The sequence below is a fragment of the Canis lupus genome, chromosome 26 (assembly GCF_048164855.1).
Source record: "Canis lupus baileyi chromosome 26, mCanLup2.hap1, whole genome shotgun sequence".
In the NCBI taxonomy this organism is placed as follows: domain Eukaryota; kingdom Metazoa; phylum Chordata; class Mammalia; order Carnivora; family Canidae; genus Canis; species Canis lupus.
The window spans coordinates 25434972-25449430 of NC_132863.1; the positions used below are offsets into that span (position 1 = coordinate 25434972).

The following is a 14459-nucleotide window of genomic DNA, read 5'->3' on the forward strand; positions in this document are numbered from 1 at the left end:
CTCTGCCTATGTCTCTACCTCTCTCTGTATGTTTCTCATGACTAAATAAATAAAATCTTTTTTTAAAAAAACGAAGCCAAAACAGACAACCAAAAGTCCATTTATGTCAAAACTCCTTTTCCTTTCTAAATGTTCAAATTTTCAGAGTGAATGCCCATTTTGGCACATTATATTGGCCAAGAGGAAAGCTCAGGCTAATATTTTCAATTGTGGATGAATTTGCTCCACTTCAGCAACATTGGACATTTGTTCTGCCATTTCCATTGAAGAGATGCTAGGAGAAGGGCACGCTGGAAGCATTTTTGGTTTCATTTTGGAGGACTTTGTGGGATCAGAAGATCTTGACCCACTCCAGAAACACTTGCATGAGCATCTGTTTCAAAACTTTTTCTACTTTCCCTTGGAACTAATTCATACATAGTCTTAAGATTTGTTCGGCTCTGGGGCACCTGAGTGGCTCAGTTGATTAAGTGTCCAACTCTTGATTTTAGCTCAGGTCATCATCTCAGAGTCATAAGTTCGAAACCCACATGGGGCTCTGCATTCAGCATAGGATCTGCTTGAGACTCTCTCCATCTCCCTCCCCCTTTGCCCCTCTCTCTGCTTGTGCCTGCACATGTGCACGTTCTCTCTCTCTCTCTCTCTCTCTCTCTCTCTCTCAAATAAATCTTTTATATATAAAAAAAGATTTGTTCAGGGCAGCCCCAGTGGCTCAGCGGTTTAGTGCCACCTTTGGCCAAGGGCCCGATCCTTGAGTCCTGGGATTGAGTCCCACATCGGGCTCCCTGTGTGGAGCCTGCTTCTCCCTCTGCCTATGTCTCTGCCTGTCTCTCATGAATAAATAAATAAAATCTTAAAAAAAAAAAAAAAAAAGATTTGTTCAGCTGTATTTCCTTGGTTCTGCCTTGATCGTTTTCTGCAGAAAATTTCATTTGACATCAAAGCCTCTTCCCTTCCGTCTGCTGTAAAGTTGTTGAGAGCTGTAGCAGACCATCAGCCTAGCTTTAGGCCATGCTTAATGATTATAGAACACACCCAAGTCAAAGAAATTTGGAAAAGCAGAAAACAGCATTGTCTGGAGCAAAGAAATGGGAGAGAAGTGGTTTCTGGCGGACAAAACAAAACCAATGAAGTCCCCACTAATATCTTTGTTGAGTGAAAAGCATTAAATCAGGCTGAAGGGAATGATGTCAGGGAATCAAAGTAATCATTTTAGCAGCTCCTACAAGCATTGTATTCCTTGTACACTGTAGGAATGACTATCTGGGAAGCCTGGACTCTGACCTCTGTTTCAGTAGGACATGGAGACGTATTTCACGCTGACAAGCAACAGCCTGGATGATTTGTGTCTTTTTGCTTCTTGAGGAGAAACACAGCCTTAATTAAGCCTTCTCTCAAATTCTGACTCAGGGCCCTTTAGGCAGATCCTGGGCCTGCCACATGGTTTTGATCTCAGAAATAGAGTCCTGAGGCAGGCTGTCTCTACCTAAGACCAAAACCACCATTAGAATATTATTCAGGGGATCCCTGGGTGGCGCAGCGGTTTAGTGCCTGCCTTTGGCCCAGGGCGCGATCCTGGAGACCTGGGATCGAATCCCACGTTGGGCTCCCGGTGCATGGAGCCTGCTTCTCCCTCTGCCTATGTCTCTGCCTCTCTCTCTCTCTGTGTGACTATCATAAATAAATAAAAATTAAAAAAAAAAGAATATTATTCAGTTTAGCCTCTGTTAGGCATAAAAATTAGACTAGTCAATTCAGTCATAGTAGTCAAATTTGTATGTATAAAAGCAGCCCAAGAGGTCAAATTGTTTTTGATATTGTTTAAAAATTATTCTGATGCTTGTTAAAATGATAAAACTTTATTCAAGACTGTTTCAATAAGGATATTGCAGTAAGGGATGAAAATCAGGCTCAAATCCTAATACAGCAAAGATAGTTGGGGATGTATAGCCATAGAGCATAGTGAGGGTTAGTGGATGGAAAATGACTAAAAAGACATATCACGGATAGGGGGAATTCTTGCTAGCCAGACCTAACAAGATTCTTGCTAAAGGTAGCCATATACATCAAAGGTGTGGGATGAAGAACTTGATCAGATATCAAGGATGAGGAGATTCTCACTAAGTCAACAGGATTCTTGCTAAAATTACACTAGGCAGACCAAAGACAGGATGAAGGACCAATATTGAGGCCTAGTTGAGAGGCCTCAGAGAAGTCTAAAGTTTGGTCGGAGAGTCTTTTTCAATATCCACAAGCTTTCTTCTCTCCTTCCCCATCCTTTCCCATTCTGCTCCTTCAATCCCAACAGCTACAAAAGAGAAGTCTCTACTCTCTTCCCCTGGCCCTTCCCTTATACTTCCCAGACTCCCTCATTATTGAAAAACAGAGCTTGCCAGACTCTTAGAACTCCAGGTTCAGCATCTCAACTAGCAGATATGTCTCTGACTCATTCCAGTTCCTGACTGCTAGGGTCAGTTTACTCCCTGGTGAAAGAGTGAAGGCCCTCCCTGCTTTGGGAAACTTGCTTCCCAGATGTGGCGACGTATCCCTGACAGGCTCACTGGCTGCATTTGTAGTCTCCACTCCTGTGGGGAGACTTGTCAGTAGAGGAGGAAGAGCAAATGGCTAAGCAAACATATCACCCTCTCCTTAGCTGGAACACTTTTTTTTTTTTTTTTACGATTTTATTTATTCAGGGGAGATACAGAGAGACATGGGCAGAGGGGGAAGCAGGCTCCCTCTGGGGAGCCTGATGCAGGACTTGATCCTGGGATTCCGGGATCACACTCTGAACCAAAGGCAGACACTCAACCACTGAGCCACCCAGGTGTCCCTGGCTGAAACATTTTTAATTAATCTGGCAGTCAACAACTTTCACTGATGGAGCACTGAGTATACAAAACTGAAGGAGCTCTAAAAGCAGGGCTTGAAAAACAGGGTAAATGCTGTTTTGTTTGGTTTTATTTATTTCTAGTATAGCAAGCTGGACTGGGCCAGGATGGCAGGCCCCCAAACCAACAAGTTTGTAGTATTCCTCCTTTCCACATTAGGAAAAGGTTCCAACCTTCTTGTGTGACTCAGGTCAGGCAGACTTGGGATTGATGTCTCTCTGTGTACTCACGATTTCTGTCCTTTGGGCTAGTCTGGGTTTCAGATTCCTCAGCTATGATGTATAGTTTATTAAGAGGATTAAATGTATATAATGTGCCTAAAGCAGAATTTGGCATATACCTGGTATTCAATAAATGGAAGCTATTATGGTTCACATCCTTGCCTTTGTCACTAATTAGCAGTTTCAGTTGTCTTGCAGTGGAAAGAGTAACACAGTGAAAGAAGTTCTAGTCTTGCCTCTTACTAGTTCAAGTGTCTACTTAGAGAACCCCTTTCCTACTCTCAACCTCAGTTTTCTTATCTGTAGAACCAAAGTGATCAATAAAATTTGTATTACATGGCTGTACATCACAATCGCCTGAAAGCTTATTAAAAATATGTCTCCCAGTCTCCATTCCTGGAGATTCAGATTCAGTGAGGTTGGACAAGATTTGGGTTTACTTATTGTAAAGCCTCACCAAGAGAATGGATAAATGAATGTGATATATTTACAGTGAAATACTAATCAGCGAAGAAGAAGGGGGAGGTGGGGGAGGGAGAAACTACTTATGGATGCAACCTCAAAAATATGTTGAGCAAAAGAAGAAATAAGTCCCACACAAAAGATTTCATTCAATATGGTTCTATTTATATGAGTACAAAAACCAGAAAAATTGATCTGTGGTGGTTGGAGTGAGAATAGAGATTACCCTCTGAGGGGTAAAAATAGGTTTTGACTAGAAGGAGGCATGAGGGAACTTTCAGGAATGAAAGAAGTATTATATACCTTGATCTGAGTAGTAGTTACATAATGTATATATAAGTTAAAATTCATCAAGTTGGATACTTAAAATTTGTGCATTGTATTGTGTGTAAATAAATTATCTCTTATTAACACAGTATTGTGGGCATGGTGGCAAAAACTCCCCTGATAATTCTAATGCATAGCCAGGCTTAAGTTCCTTGGACAAGATCCCTAAAGTCTCTTCCAATTCTAAGGTCCTAAGATTCTTATATCACCATCTTGGCCCCCTTTCCAGGCACTTTTATCCACAAAGTAAATGGTCTCTTTTACCTTTTTTGGTCAAGCACAAGATCAAAAATATTAAGAAAAGCCAGAGTCCTAGCCTAGCACTCAAATAAGGGATACTGATGAAACCTAAGAGTTATCTAAGCCCCAGTATGATAGAACAAAGGCCAAGGAAAAGACATTGAATCACAATCAGATTTGACTTGTAACCTGTTCTTGTCCTGTTGGCCTGAAGGGACCAGCAAATCTAAAGATTTTTTGTTGTTGTTTTTCTTTGCTACCCATTCATTCACTCAGTCATTCACCAAATATTTATTGAATGTCTACTGTGTGCCAGGCATTGCTTAGCAAAATCAATATGACAACAAAGTCCCTATGCTCTGGGAGATTAAATTCTACAAACGAGGGATGCCTGGATGGCTCAGAGGTTGAGTGTCTCCCTTCGGCCCAGGGTATGACCCTGGAGTCCCAGGATCTAGTCCCACATTGGGCTTACCGCAGGGAGCCTGCTTCTCTCTCTGCCTATGTCTCTGCCTCTCTGTGTGTGTGTCTCTCATGAATAAATAAATAAAATCTTTAAAATAAATAAATAAATAAATAAATTCTACAAACAAAGGAAAGCCATTATGAAGATAAACATAGATAATTGGTCATTTGTAAGAGCTATGAAAGAAATGGATGATAGGATAGACAGAAACTGGAGAAAGGATGCTTTCAGATAAAGTGGTCAAAGAAAGAGGTGATGTACAAAGGTCTAAAACTTGCCAATGATCCAGCCTGGTGAAATACTGAGGGAATCAAGTTCAAAGCCAAGGAATGAACATTTAGGGTTAAGAGAATGACAGGTGTAAAGTCTCTGAGATAGGAAACAGTTTAGCATGTTCTAGGAACAGAAAGGAGTACGATAACATCTAGAATACAGTGATTAAACAGAAGACTCTATCAGATGAATCCAGAGAGAGTAACAGGGCTTTGCAGGAAATTTTGATTTTATTTCAAAATAAAAGCTGTTAAAGGAAGCTGTTAAAGGAAGCAGGGGGTGATGTGTGATTTGAATCATGCCCCCCCATCCTGTCCCCAATCACTCTGGCTACTATTTGGGGGAACAGATGAAACAGGACAAGAAAGGAGGCAGGATGTCAATTAAGAGACATTCACAGTTGTCTAGGCAACAGTGTGGGTGGCTTGGCTTAGGGTAGATTTGGTTGGCAGTTCAGCAGGGATGCTGAACCTCTGGGACTGGGTTAACCAAAGATAGAGCAAGAACTAATTATGAGATTGGTGAATTCCTCATGATCCTTTGTCTTTGTCTTTCTAATGTTTTCCCTACGTGTTATGGATGAGGTTGATTAAAGAGGATCCCTTGGAATGTTAGGCTCAGTCCCTTAAGTGACTTTCTTCAGGTCCTTTCCATTAGTCCCTTCCTCCCTTTTGGTGTCCCATCCCTACCCTCAGCAAAATCTGCTCTCTTGAAACCATGTCCCAAAGTTCTCTTCACCCTTCTTTCTTTGCTTCTCCTTCTCTTGCCCTTCTCAGAGGTATGCCTAATCCTGGAACACAACTGTCATAGGAAGAAAGCTCCCATGGTATTAAAAAATATTTGTTGCTTGATTGGCTATTCTAGGACAAAGCTAAGTAGGTAAAACATATTGATATATCATAAATTGCCATCACTGATAAGCCTAAGGGAACCTTAAGGAATGAGCCTATAACCCTAATGGAGCCTCCTAAGTTCAGCACAGCGAGGCACCTGTCATGGATACATATTGTCTGTTGCTCAGATGGGTCAAAGATATGTGGGATGGTAGGATCCCTATGCAACCACTGAACATTTGGTGTGGGGAATCTAGATAATGACGAATGACAGATATTTCTCCCCTGGCTCTGAACTTCAGTATTTGGTATAGCTCATTTGGCTGAGAAACAAAACCATAACAAAAATTGTGCATTACCTCTCCCATATCAAAACAGTAGCTGATGAACCAGAAGGGTAAAAGGCTTTGAGAGCTTTCCAGGACAGAGAAGGGGTAAAAGGAGGATATGCTATGAGAAAGCCCTAAATTTGGTAACAAGAGCAGTAGGTGCTGAGAGCAGACTGTACCTTGAATCTGAGGCACAAAGACAGAAGAGGGCCCTACAAATTCCATAGCCTCATTGTCACAAATCAAACATAACTCTTCATCCATGTTCCTTAAATCCTTTGACGTTATGTCAAGTTGCATTTAGTATTTATTTCTATCATCTTTTCTTTTTTTATTACAATGTAATAACATTCTTGAAAAATTCACATACAGGGCAGCCCGGGTGGCTCAGTGGTTTGGTGCCACCTTCAGCCCAGGGTCTGATCCAGGATGGAGTCCCACGTCGGGCTCCCAGCATGGAGCCTGCTTCTCCCTCTGCCTGTGTCTCTGCCTCTCTATGTGTGTGTCTCTCATGAATAAATAAATAATATCTTTAAAAAAAAAATTCACATACAGAAGTACATGAAGAAGTGCATGTCTCAACCTCACTCCCCAGACTCAATTCCACTCCTAAGAAGTATTCATTATTAAAATTTTAATGTGTAACCTTCCACTCTTTTTCTTTGCATATGTAAGCATATTTACATTTGAGGAAGTTTTGATATTTGTTCACAAATGGGACTATAGTGTTTATATTCCTTGGTTTGCTTCATTATTACATTTCTTTATTTTATACCAGTGCTGGAGTGATATGTCCCTTCCAACAAGCACACTTTCCCAAGTATAGAACTCAATTATTTGCCTAAACAGAAAAAAAAAAATTGACGGTATCCTCTGTTCTCATATGCCTGTGGCTCTGGGTGAGCCCCATTCAGGTTGCAAAGAAGGGGCTCTGAGCTTTTTAGGGGCCAGAGGCCCCCCTTATAGATCCAGAAATAGCTATGGACCTTCTTCCCAGAAAAAAATGTGCATATGGGCAAAGGTTTGCAGACAGTTTCAAGGCTAAGATTCCCTCCTTTAATTTCCCTTTCTTCCCAAGTATATGTTTTGTTCCAAAAGATTGATCAGGGGCATATCTGCCTCCAATATCACTGGCCTTTATGAAATGCTCCTCCATGGTAAGCTTCTACTAAACACTACTTTGCCTCTGGTCACTTTTTTTTCTCCACAATTGGTGGAGAAATTGGCAATTGGTGGCAATTGGTGGTTGGCAGGACTGGTAGAGGCCACTATTACAACCAACAGAGCCCAATCGCGTTCCCAGCAATGCCAACTTGCTGGCTTCCCAGAAACCCTGGTTTTCCTCATTGATGCTACTAGCAAAACCCCAGCAGGCTATCAGGGCTGTACTTCATTAACAGCTAGTATGGTCAGCAACTAATATTGTTCTCTCTTTTCAAGAAGACTCTGGGGATCCCTGTGGCTCAGCAGTTTGGCGCCTGCCTTCAGCCCAGGGCGTGATCCTGGAGTCCCGGGATCGAGTTCCACGTCAGGCTCCCTGCATGGAGCCTGCTTCTCTCTCTGCCTCTCTCTCTCTCTCTCTCTCTCTGTGTGTGTGTGTGTGTGTGTGTGTCTCACAAATAAATAAATAAAATCTTAAAAACAAAAACAAAACTCTGCTGCCTTCGCCTCTTCCTCAGTTCTTATCTCTCACTATACCTCTGTCCCAATAGGTGGTTAGCCCTTCCTCATCACCGGGAAATTACAATCCTTTCCTTTGCTTTGGGGACCAAGGCCTTGACCCAAGAGGATTAAGAGATCAGGCTAAGTGCCATAGCTAAGGGGATGTTTGCAGTGCACACTGAGTGTGCACTCTATACTGATATACTGTCTACTCATCTTATCATACTCAGAGATGATCCGGATACTGTTATCTCCCATATTCCCTTAATAAGAGCCTTTATACATTAGTACTTGTTTGCTCGTGCAACATACATACATACACATGTACACACACACACACACACACACACATATCAACAAGACTCCTGAGGTACACAGCCAATTGGATTTTTTTTTTAATTTTTTTTTTATTCATGAGAGACACACAGAGAGGCAGAGACACAGGCAGAGGGACAAGCAGGCTCCATGCAGGGAGCCTGATGTGGGACTTGATCCTGGGTCTCCAGGATCACACCCTGAGCTGAAGGCGGTGCTAAACCCCTGAGCCACCTGGACTGCCCAGCCAATTGGATTTAACCATGGCTTTCCATGCCCTCTTTTCCAGAGTTTAATCAGATCCACTCATATTTTTTATGCATTTGCAAATCCTTCAACTCTTAAGGATACAAAAGTGGCCTTCACAAAATCTTTGTACAACTGTTTAACCTGTTCCAAAGCCCAGGAAGCAAGAATCAGAAATCACTGATTCATAGAATTTTAGAAAGGAAAGTTCTCAAGATTCTTTCATTCATTAAATCTTTAGTAAGTTTCAACTCTGCACCTCATAATGTGTACTAAGTCATGTAGTCCTATCCTCTCTTTTTATAGATGAGAAAGCAGAGGCCCAGATGAGCCCAGGGTCACACAGCCACTTAAATAGCAGGTACATCCAGGTGGCCTGACTCCCCTTTCTGGATTCTTTATATCCACCATGCTGAACAGAAACTCATTTTAAATCCTAAACAATAACTTAAAGCAGATGATGAGTATAAGGGAAGGAATTGTCATCAGTGATACCACAGATCAAAAAACAGTCTTCACCACTAGAGAATGGAAGGACAAATTACTCTTGAGAAACATAATTGCACAGGTAGTCATTGCTGTCAGCATTATTATCCTGTATTAATAGCAGAAAGTGTGTGTCCCACGTTGAGTAGTAACATCAATGAGGGTTTGTTCAGATCCATAATCCTTTACCTGAAATCTCCCTTCTTTCCTTCTCTTTCTTGCTCTCCCCATCTCTCCTTTTCTCTCTTCTTCTTTCATCAGCTCCCCTTTCCTGTCCCAAGCCTGGGTATCCTCCAGCTCTATTGGGATAATTATAAAATGGAGTCAAAGCACCACCCCCAAAGAAATACAAGGAAAGCCAGAGGGCACAGCCTCTTATCAAGATCCCTGGCGGTTTAGCGCCTGTCTTTGGCCCAGGGCGCGATCCTGGAGACCCGGGATCGAATCCCACGTCAGGCTCCCGGTGCATGGAGCCTGCTTCTCCCTCTGCCTGTGTCTCTGCCTCTCTCTCTCTCTGTGTGACTATCATAAATAAATAAAAATTAAAAAAAAAAAAGACCCCTGGCCCATCAGCCTGACTGCCTTCTCTGTTCCACTCAGGCCTCCAAGGATGAATATCTTCCGCCTACTCCTGGCCACCCTGCTGGTCTCCCTGTGCTTCCTCACTGCCTACAGCCACCTGGCTGAGGAAAAGCCCAAGGATGACAGGAGCCTAAGGAGCAACTCCTCTGTGAACCTTTTGGATTTCCCTTCTGTCTCTATTGTAGGTGAGTAGCATGACTTGGTGTCTAGTCTCTGGACTCTGGCCCATGAGAAAGGGCTACAGGATGTCAAACATACTCTCCAGGCTAATATCAGGATTCACTGACATACGTCAGAGCTCCTTTGTGCTTATTCTTCAAAGTAATCCTACATGAATAAAGTATTCCTTGACTCATATGGTTTGGAAAAGCCCTGCATACCACCAATCTAATACGCAGCTTCACATGTTAGAGGCTCGGAGAAATCCAGAAATCAAGACCCTCTGTGAATTTGGTTTAACATAGCATTTCTAAAATAAATAAATAAATAAATAAATAACATAGCATTTCTGAAACTTATTGAATCACAGAACTGTCAACAGTAAAAATTTTTGAAAATGCTGCAGAATATAAACAAGTGTGGGATGAATTAGTCCTTTCAGTGTTGAGGACTGAGAATGACTGCTCAGGGGAAAACATCAGGCACATTAGAGCCTGGCATTAAACATCTTCTAGTTCAACTTCATCTGATAAAAATAATAGTAAGAGATATACTCTGTGTGCTGGGCACTGTGAAGTGAGTACTATTTTTATTCCTAGTTCACAGTTGAGGAAATTGAGGCTGAGCAAAATTAACTGACTAACATGAGATCACACAGTTCTTAACTGGCAGGGCCAGAATTCAAACCTGGGTGTTTTAAATTCCAGAATCCAAATTCAAAACTAATATCCCTCACTGCCTTGCCTCTCACTAGGAAAAGATAATATTCTAGATGTATCGGGAAGTAACTATCACCTTTGATCAACCTTGATGTGCCAGACTTCTCACTTTATAAACATACCTTGTTTATCCTCAAGACAACCCTGCAAGGCAGACATTACAGGACCCTATTTGCAGATGAGAAAACTGGGCTTAAGGATATTAAGTAAGTTGCCTAAGCAAACACAGCTGTTATATGGCAGAGTCAGGATTCAAATCAGGTGCCTGGCTCCATAGGTCTGACAAATGAAAAATAGGAATACAGAAAACACAGGTCCCGTCATGTACATGATACTGAGTCCATGTTTCAGGGCCTTCTTGGATTTCCCCTTTGCCCTCCTTCAGAGGACATTTTTCTTTCAGTCCCTGGCTCCAGGTCAGCAGCCAGTCTAGTAAGAACCTGTTGGCCTAAGTCTCAAGTTGTGATTCATCCAGCCAACCCCTCTTATCCCCCACCCTGAGACTTCCTGGAGCCCCTTCCCGCTCCTCCCGCTTTACTGCAGCTCGTGGCCTCCAAAAACATCTGGCTTTGCTCCTTCTGTCTCTCTTTGAAGCACTGAACAAGAAATCCAAAAAGATCAGCAGAAAAGAGGCGGAAAAGAAGAGATCTTCTAAGGTAGGACTGTGAGTTTTCATTGTGGGGGTGGGACCGGACTTAAAAGGAATTCTAGCTAGGAACTAAATGAGAGATTTTCCAGCCTTCCATGAACAAAAGAAGCTGAAAGCTATCTAAAGGCTTCTTGGCCTCAAGCCCTGAATCAGACCTCCACAGAAGCCCAGAGAGCTAAGGTTCACTGAGCAAAATAGTTTACCTGCTAAAAAGCATCTTATACAAGCTAGCCCTCTGACTGAAATGCCACCATCACTCATTCTTTTGACTGAATGCAATGTCTCCTAAAGTTCAATTGTTTCAGAACCACTTCCCAAATTTTTTGAAGGCTTTTATTTTTAAGTAATATCTACACACCCGGTATGGGGCTTGAACTCACAACCTCGAGATCAAAAGTCACATGCTCCACCAACAGAACCTGCCAGGGGCCCCCACAATTTTTGCTGTAACTGAGTTTCACTTATTTATTTAACATATTTGTTTAAAACTAAAACTTAAAATATATATAACTATGATAGAAAATCAATATCACTTGCCATAAATAGAAGGTAACTATAAGAATAAGTGTAATGAAAATAAAACATTGTTAGTGGATTTTAGCTGGATGGGGTTGCCTGGCAAATGCTCTAAATCTCAGGCTTGTTCTCTGTGTTAAATATCAGATTAGAAAGTTTTGGGAAAGCATTAATGATATATTGGCACCAAACGAGCCTTTAAAGTTGAAGGAAACTGAAAAGAATGCTTTCTCACTGTGTGATTTAATGTCATTTAATACTCATATACCACCTAAAATCATACTACCATGGTACAGGTTCCCACGATGTGGGAAATACTGGATTAAGGCATTGTTGAAATGCACACATTATTCCTGTCTTAGACCTGGCACTGTGTGATCTTGAGAGTCTCTGCTCCTCTGTAGACCTTCTGTAGAGTAAGTAGATGATTGACATATAAGAATACATAGTGAGGGGATTCCTGGGTGGCACAGCGGTTTAGCGCCTGCCTTTGGCCCAGGGTGTGATCCTGGAGACCCGGGATCGAATCCCACATCAGGCTCCCGGTGCATGGAGCCTGCTTCTCCCTCTGCCTGTGTCTCTGCCTCTCTCTCTCTCTCTGTGTGTGTGACTATCATAAATAAATAAAAATTAAAAAAAAAAAAAAAAAAAAGAATACATAGTGAGGAAAATATTTGCATACCAGGTATGGGGAGTATAGAAGTGAACAGAGAGATATATCCCAACTGTCATGGAGTTTACATTCTTGTGGGAGAAATAGGCAAACAGCAAGTAAACCAATAAATAGGTAAAATAAATTCAAATAATGAAAAACATTGTAAAGGAATTAAAGCATGGTAGTAAAAGTGAAGGGAAGAGTGTTCTCAGAAGCCCTCCCAGAGGAAGCAACACTTAAATATTGAAAAATTCAGTATCTCAAGCAGCAATAGAAATACAATGTGAGCCACATATATGAATTTAAATTTCCTACGAGCCATATTAAAAAACATATTTAAAAAAGTTTTAAAAAGTATGTGTAATTAACTTTAGTAATATTTTATTTAACCCAACATATCCAAAATATTACCATTTTAATATGTAACCAATATAAAAAGTTAGTGAAATATTTTACATTTGTGTGTGTGTGTGCTAAGTCTGAAACTTGGTGGTGCATCTTTACATTCACAGTACATCTCAATTCCGATACTAATTTTTAATAGTTAAAGTCAACTGTAGTTCTAACAAAAACAATTGTGTTTTTTTTTTAAGATTTTATTTTTATTTATATTCATGAGAGACACAGAGAGAGAGAGAGAGAGAGGCAGGGACACAGGCAGAGGGAGAAGCAGGCTCCACTCAGGGAGCCCGACATGGGACTTGATTCCAGGTCTCCAGGATCACACCCTGGGCGGAAGGTGGTGCTAAACCACTGGGCCACCGGGGCTGCCCCCAAAAACAATTGTTTAAAACTTTTTCACATGGGTAGCCCGGTGGTGCAGCGGTTTAGAGTTGGCCTTTAGCCCAGGGTGTGATCCTGGGGACCTAGGATCCAGTCCCACATCGGGCTCCCTGGGTGGAGCTTGTGTCTCTGCCTCTCTCTCTCTCTCTGTGTCTCTCATGAATAAATAAATAAAATCTTTAAAAATAAAATAAAATTTTTTCACAGTTTCTATTTTAAAATGTAAATTAAAATTTAAAAAAAATTGAAGATTCAGTTCTTCAGTTGTACTAGACACCTTCAAAATGCAGTAGCCTCATATGGCTAACGGCTACCTGCATTGGAGCACAGCAGAGAGTGGTTTCAGGAAGGTGGCTGGCCACTTTCAGAGGCTCTGCAGCAGGAACTTAATTTCCTGGTGTTGGGTGCACGGAACCAAGGCACTGTGGTCAAACTCTGCTCAGAGAAGTGGGCAGGGCCAAACCAGAGGGCCTCGAGAGCTAAAGTGAGGTTTATGGTTTATTCCAAATTCAAAGAAAATCCACTGAGGGCTTTAAGCCAGTGTGGTTGCCATCATAGGTCTTCAGAGGGGCCCGTTTGTTTAGTGCAACAGAGGATGGACTCTAAGTGGGCTAGAGGGCCAGCAGTCCAAAGATAGTGGCCTGGCCCAGGGTAGCAAAGTGGTGAAGAAGTGGGTGGATCCGGATTTAATGTGAAGGCAGAACTGATGAGAAATTGGAGACATGCTGCAAAGGAAAAGACAGAGGTAGTAAAAACTCTAGAACTGAGTAGGATCACCTAGGGAGAAAAGTGGGCCGCGCCCAGCCAGGTAAGTAAGTGTTCATGGGTTTGGAGGCAGGGGGTGGATGACTGGGAGAAGCAGGGACCCGCTGGGGTCCCCTGTGGTCATGAAGTCCAGCGGACAGTCGGGAGCGGGTGGGGATGTCTGGTCTGGAGCCTCCATGGACAGCCCAAGGAGTTCCGAGACAGACGTGAGGACAGGTGGGGTGGACGTGGCCGGCTTGGGCAGCCCTGGCGTTTCCCTGCAGAAAAAGGCTTCGATGAAGAACGTGGCTCGTCCCCGGCCCCCGCCACCCACCCCCTGCGTGGCCACTCGCAACAGCTGCAAGTCCCCGGCGCCCGCCTGCTGTGACCCCTGCGCCTCCTGCCAGTGCCGCTTCTTCCGCAGCGCCTGCACCTGCCGCGTTCTCAGTCCCAGATGCTGAGCGCGCCCAGCGGCCTCCAGGGGGTTGGCTGATTATCTAAGAAGTACGGCTTTGGGGATCCCTGGGTGGCTCAGCGGTTTGACGCCTGCTTTTGGCCCAGGGTGCGATCCTGGAGTGCCGGGATCGAGTCCCATGTCAGGCTCCGGCGTGGAGCCTGCTTCTCCCTCTGCCTGTGTCTCTGCCTCCCTCTCTCTTTCTCTCTATGTCTATCATGAATAAATAAATAAAATCTTTAAAAAAAAAAAAAAAAAAGTATGGCTTCCTGGGACCGGCGTGGGTGTAGTGACTTAGGTTGGGGCGGAGCTTTCAGGAGATGGGACTTTGAGAAGGCTTGGCTTGGGCAGGGCTAAAGTCTAAATAGATGTAGGCTGCTCCAAGGTGTGTGGCTCTTTCTTTAAAGGACTCCAAAGAACCTTCTCCCTTCCTCCCGTCCCCTTCAC

The 14459-nt window shown here is 42.8% G+C and overlaps 1 protein-coding gene across 4 annotated transcripts in view; it reads left to right on the forward strand.

Annotated features, from left to right (window-relative positions):
* The window catches only part of ASIP (agouti signaling protein), a 39661-nt gene extending 25432 nt beyond the window's left edge, over positions 1-14229 (forward strand). For all 4 annotated transcript variants that reach the window (XM_072800667.1, XM_072800665.1, XM_072800666.1 and 1 more), the window contains exons 2-4: positions 9352-9518; positions 10806-10867; positions 13843-14229. In XM_072800667.1, the coding sequence (XP_072656768.1) occupies positions 9362-9518; positions 10806-10867; positions 13843-14019 (396 nt within the window). In that variant the 5' untranslated portion in view covers positions 9352-9361 and the 3' untranslated portion in view covers positions 14020-14229. The remainder of the gene's footprint in view (positions 1-9351; positions 9519-10805; positions 10868-13842) is intronic.
* The last annotated feature ends 230 nt before the right edge of the window (positions 14230-14459 follow it).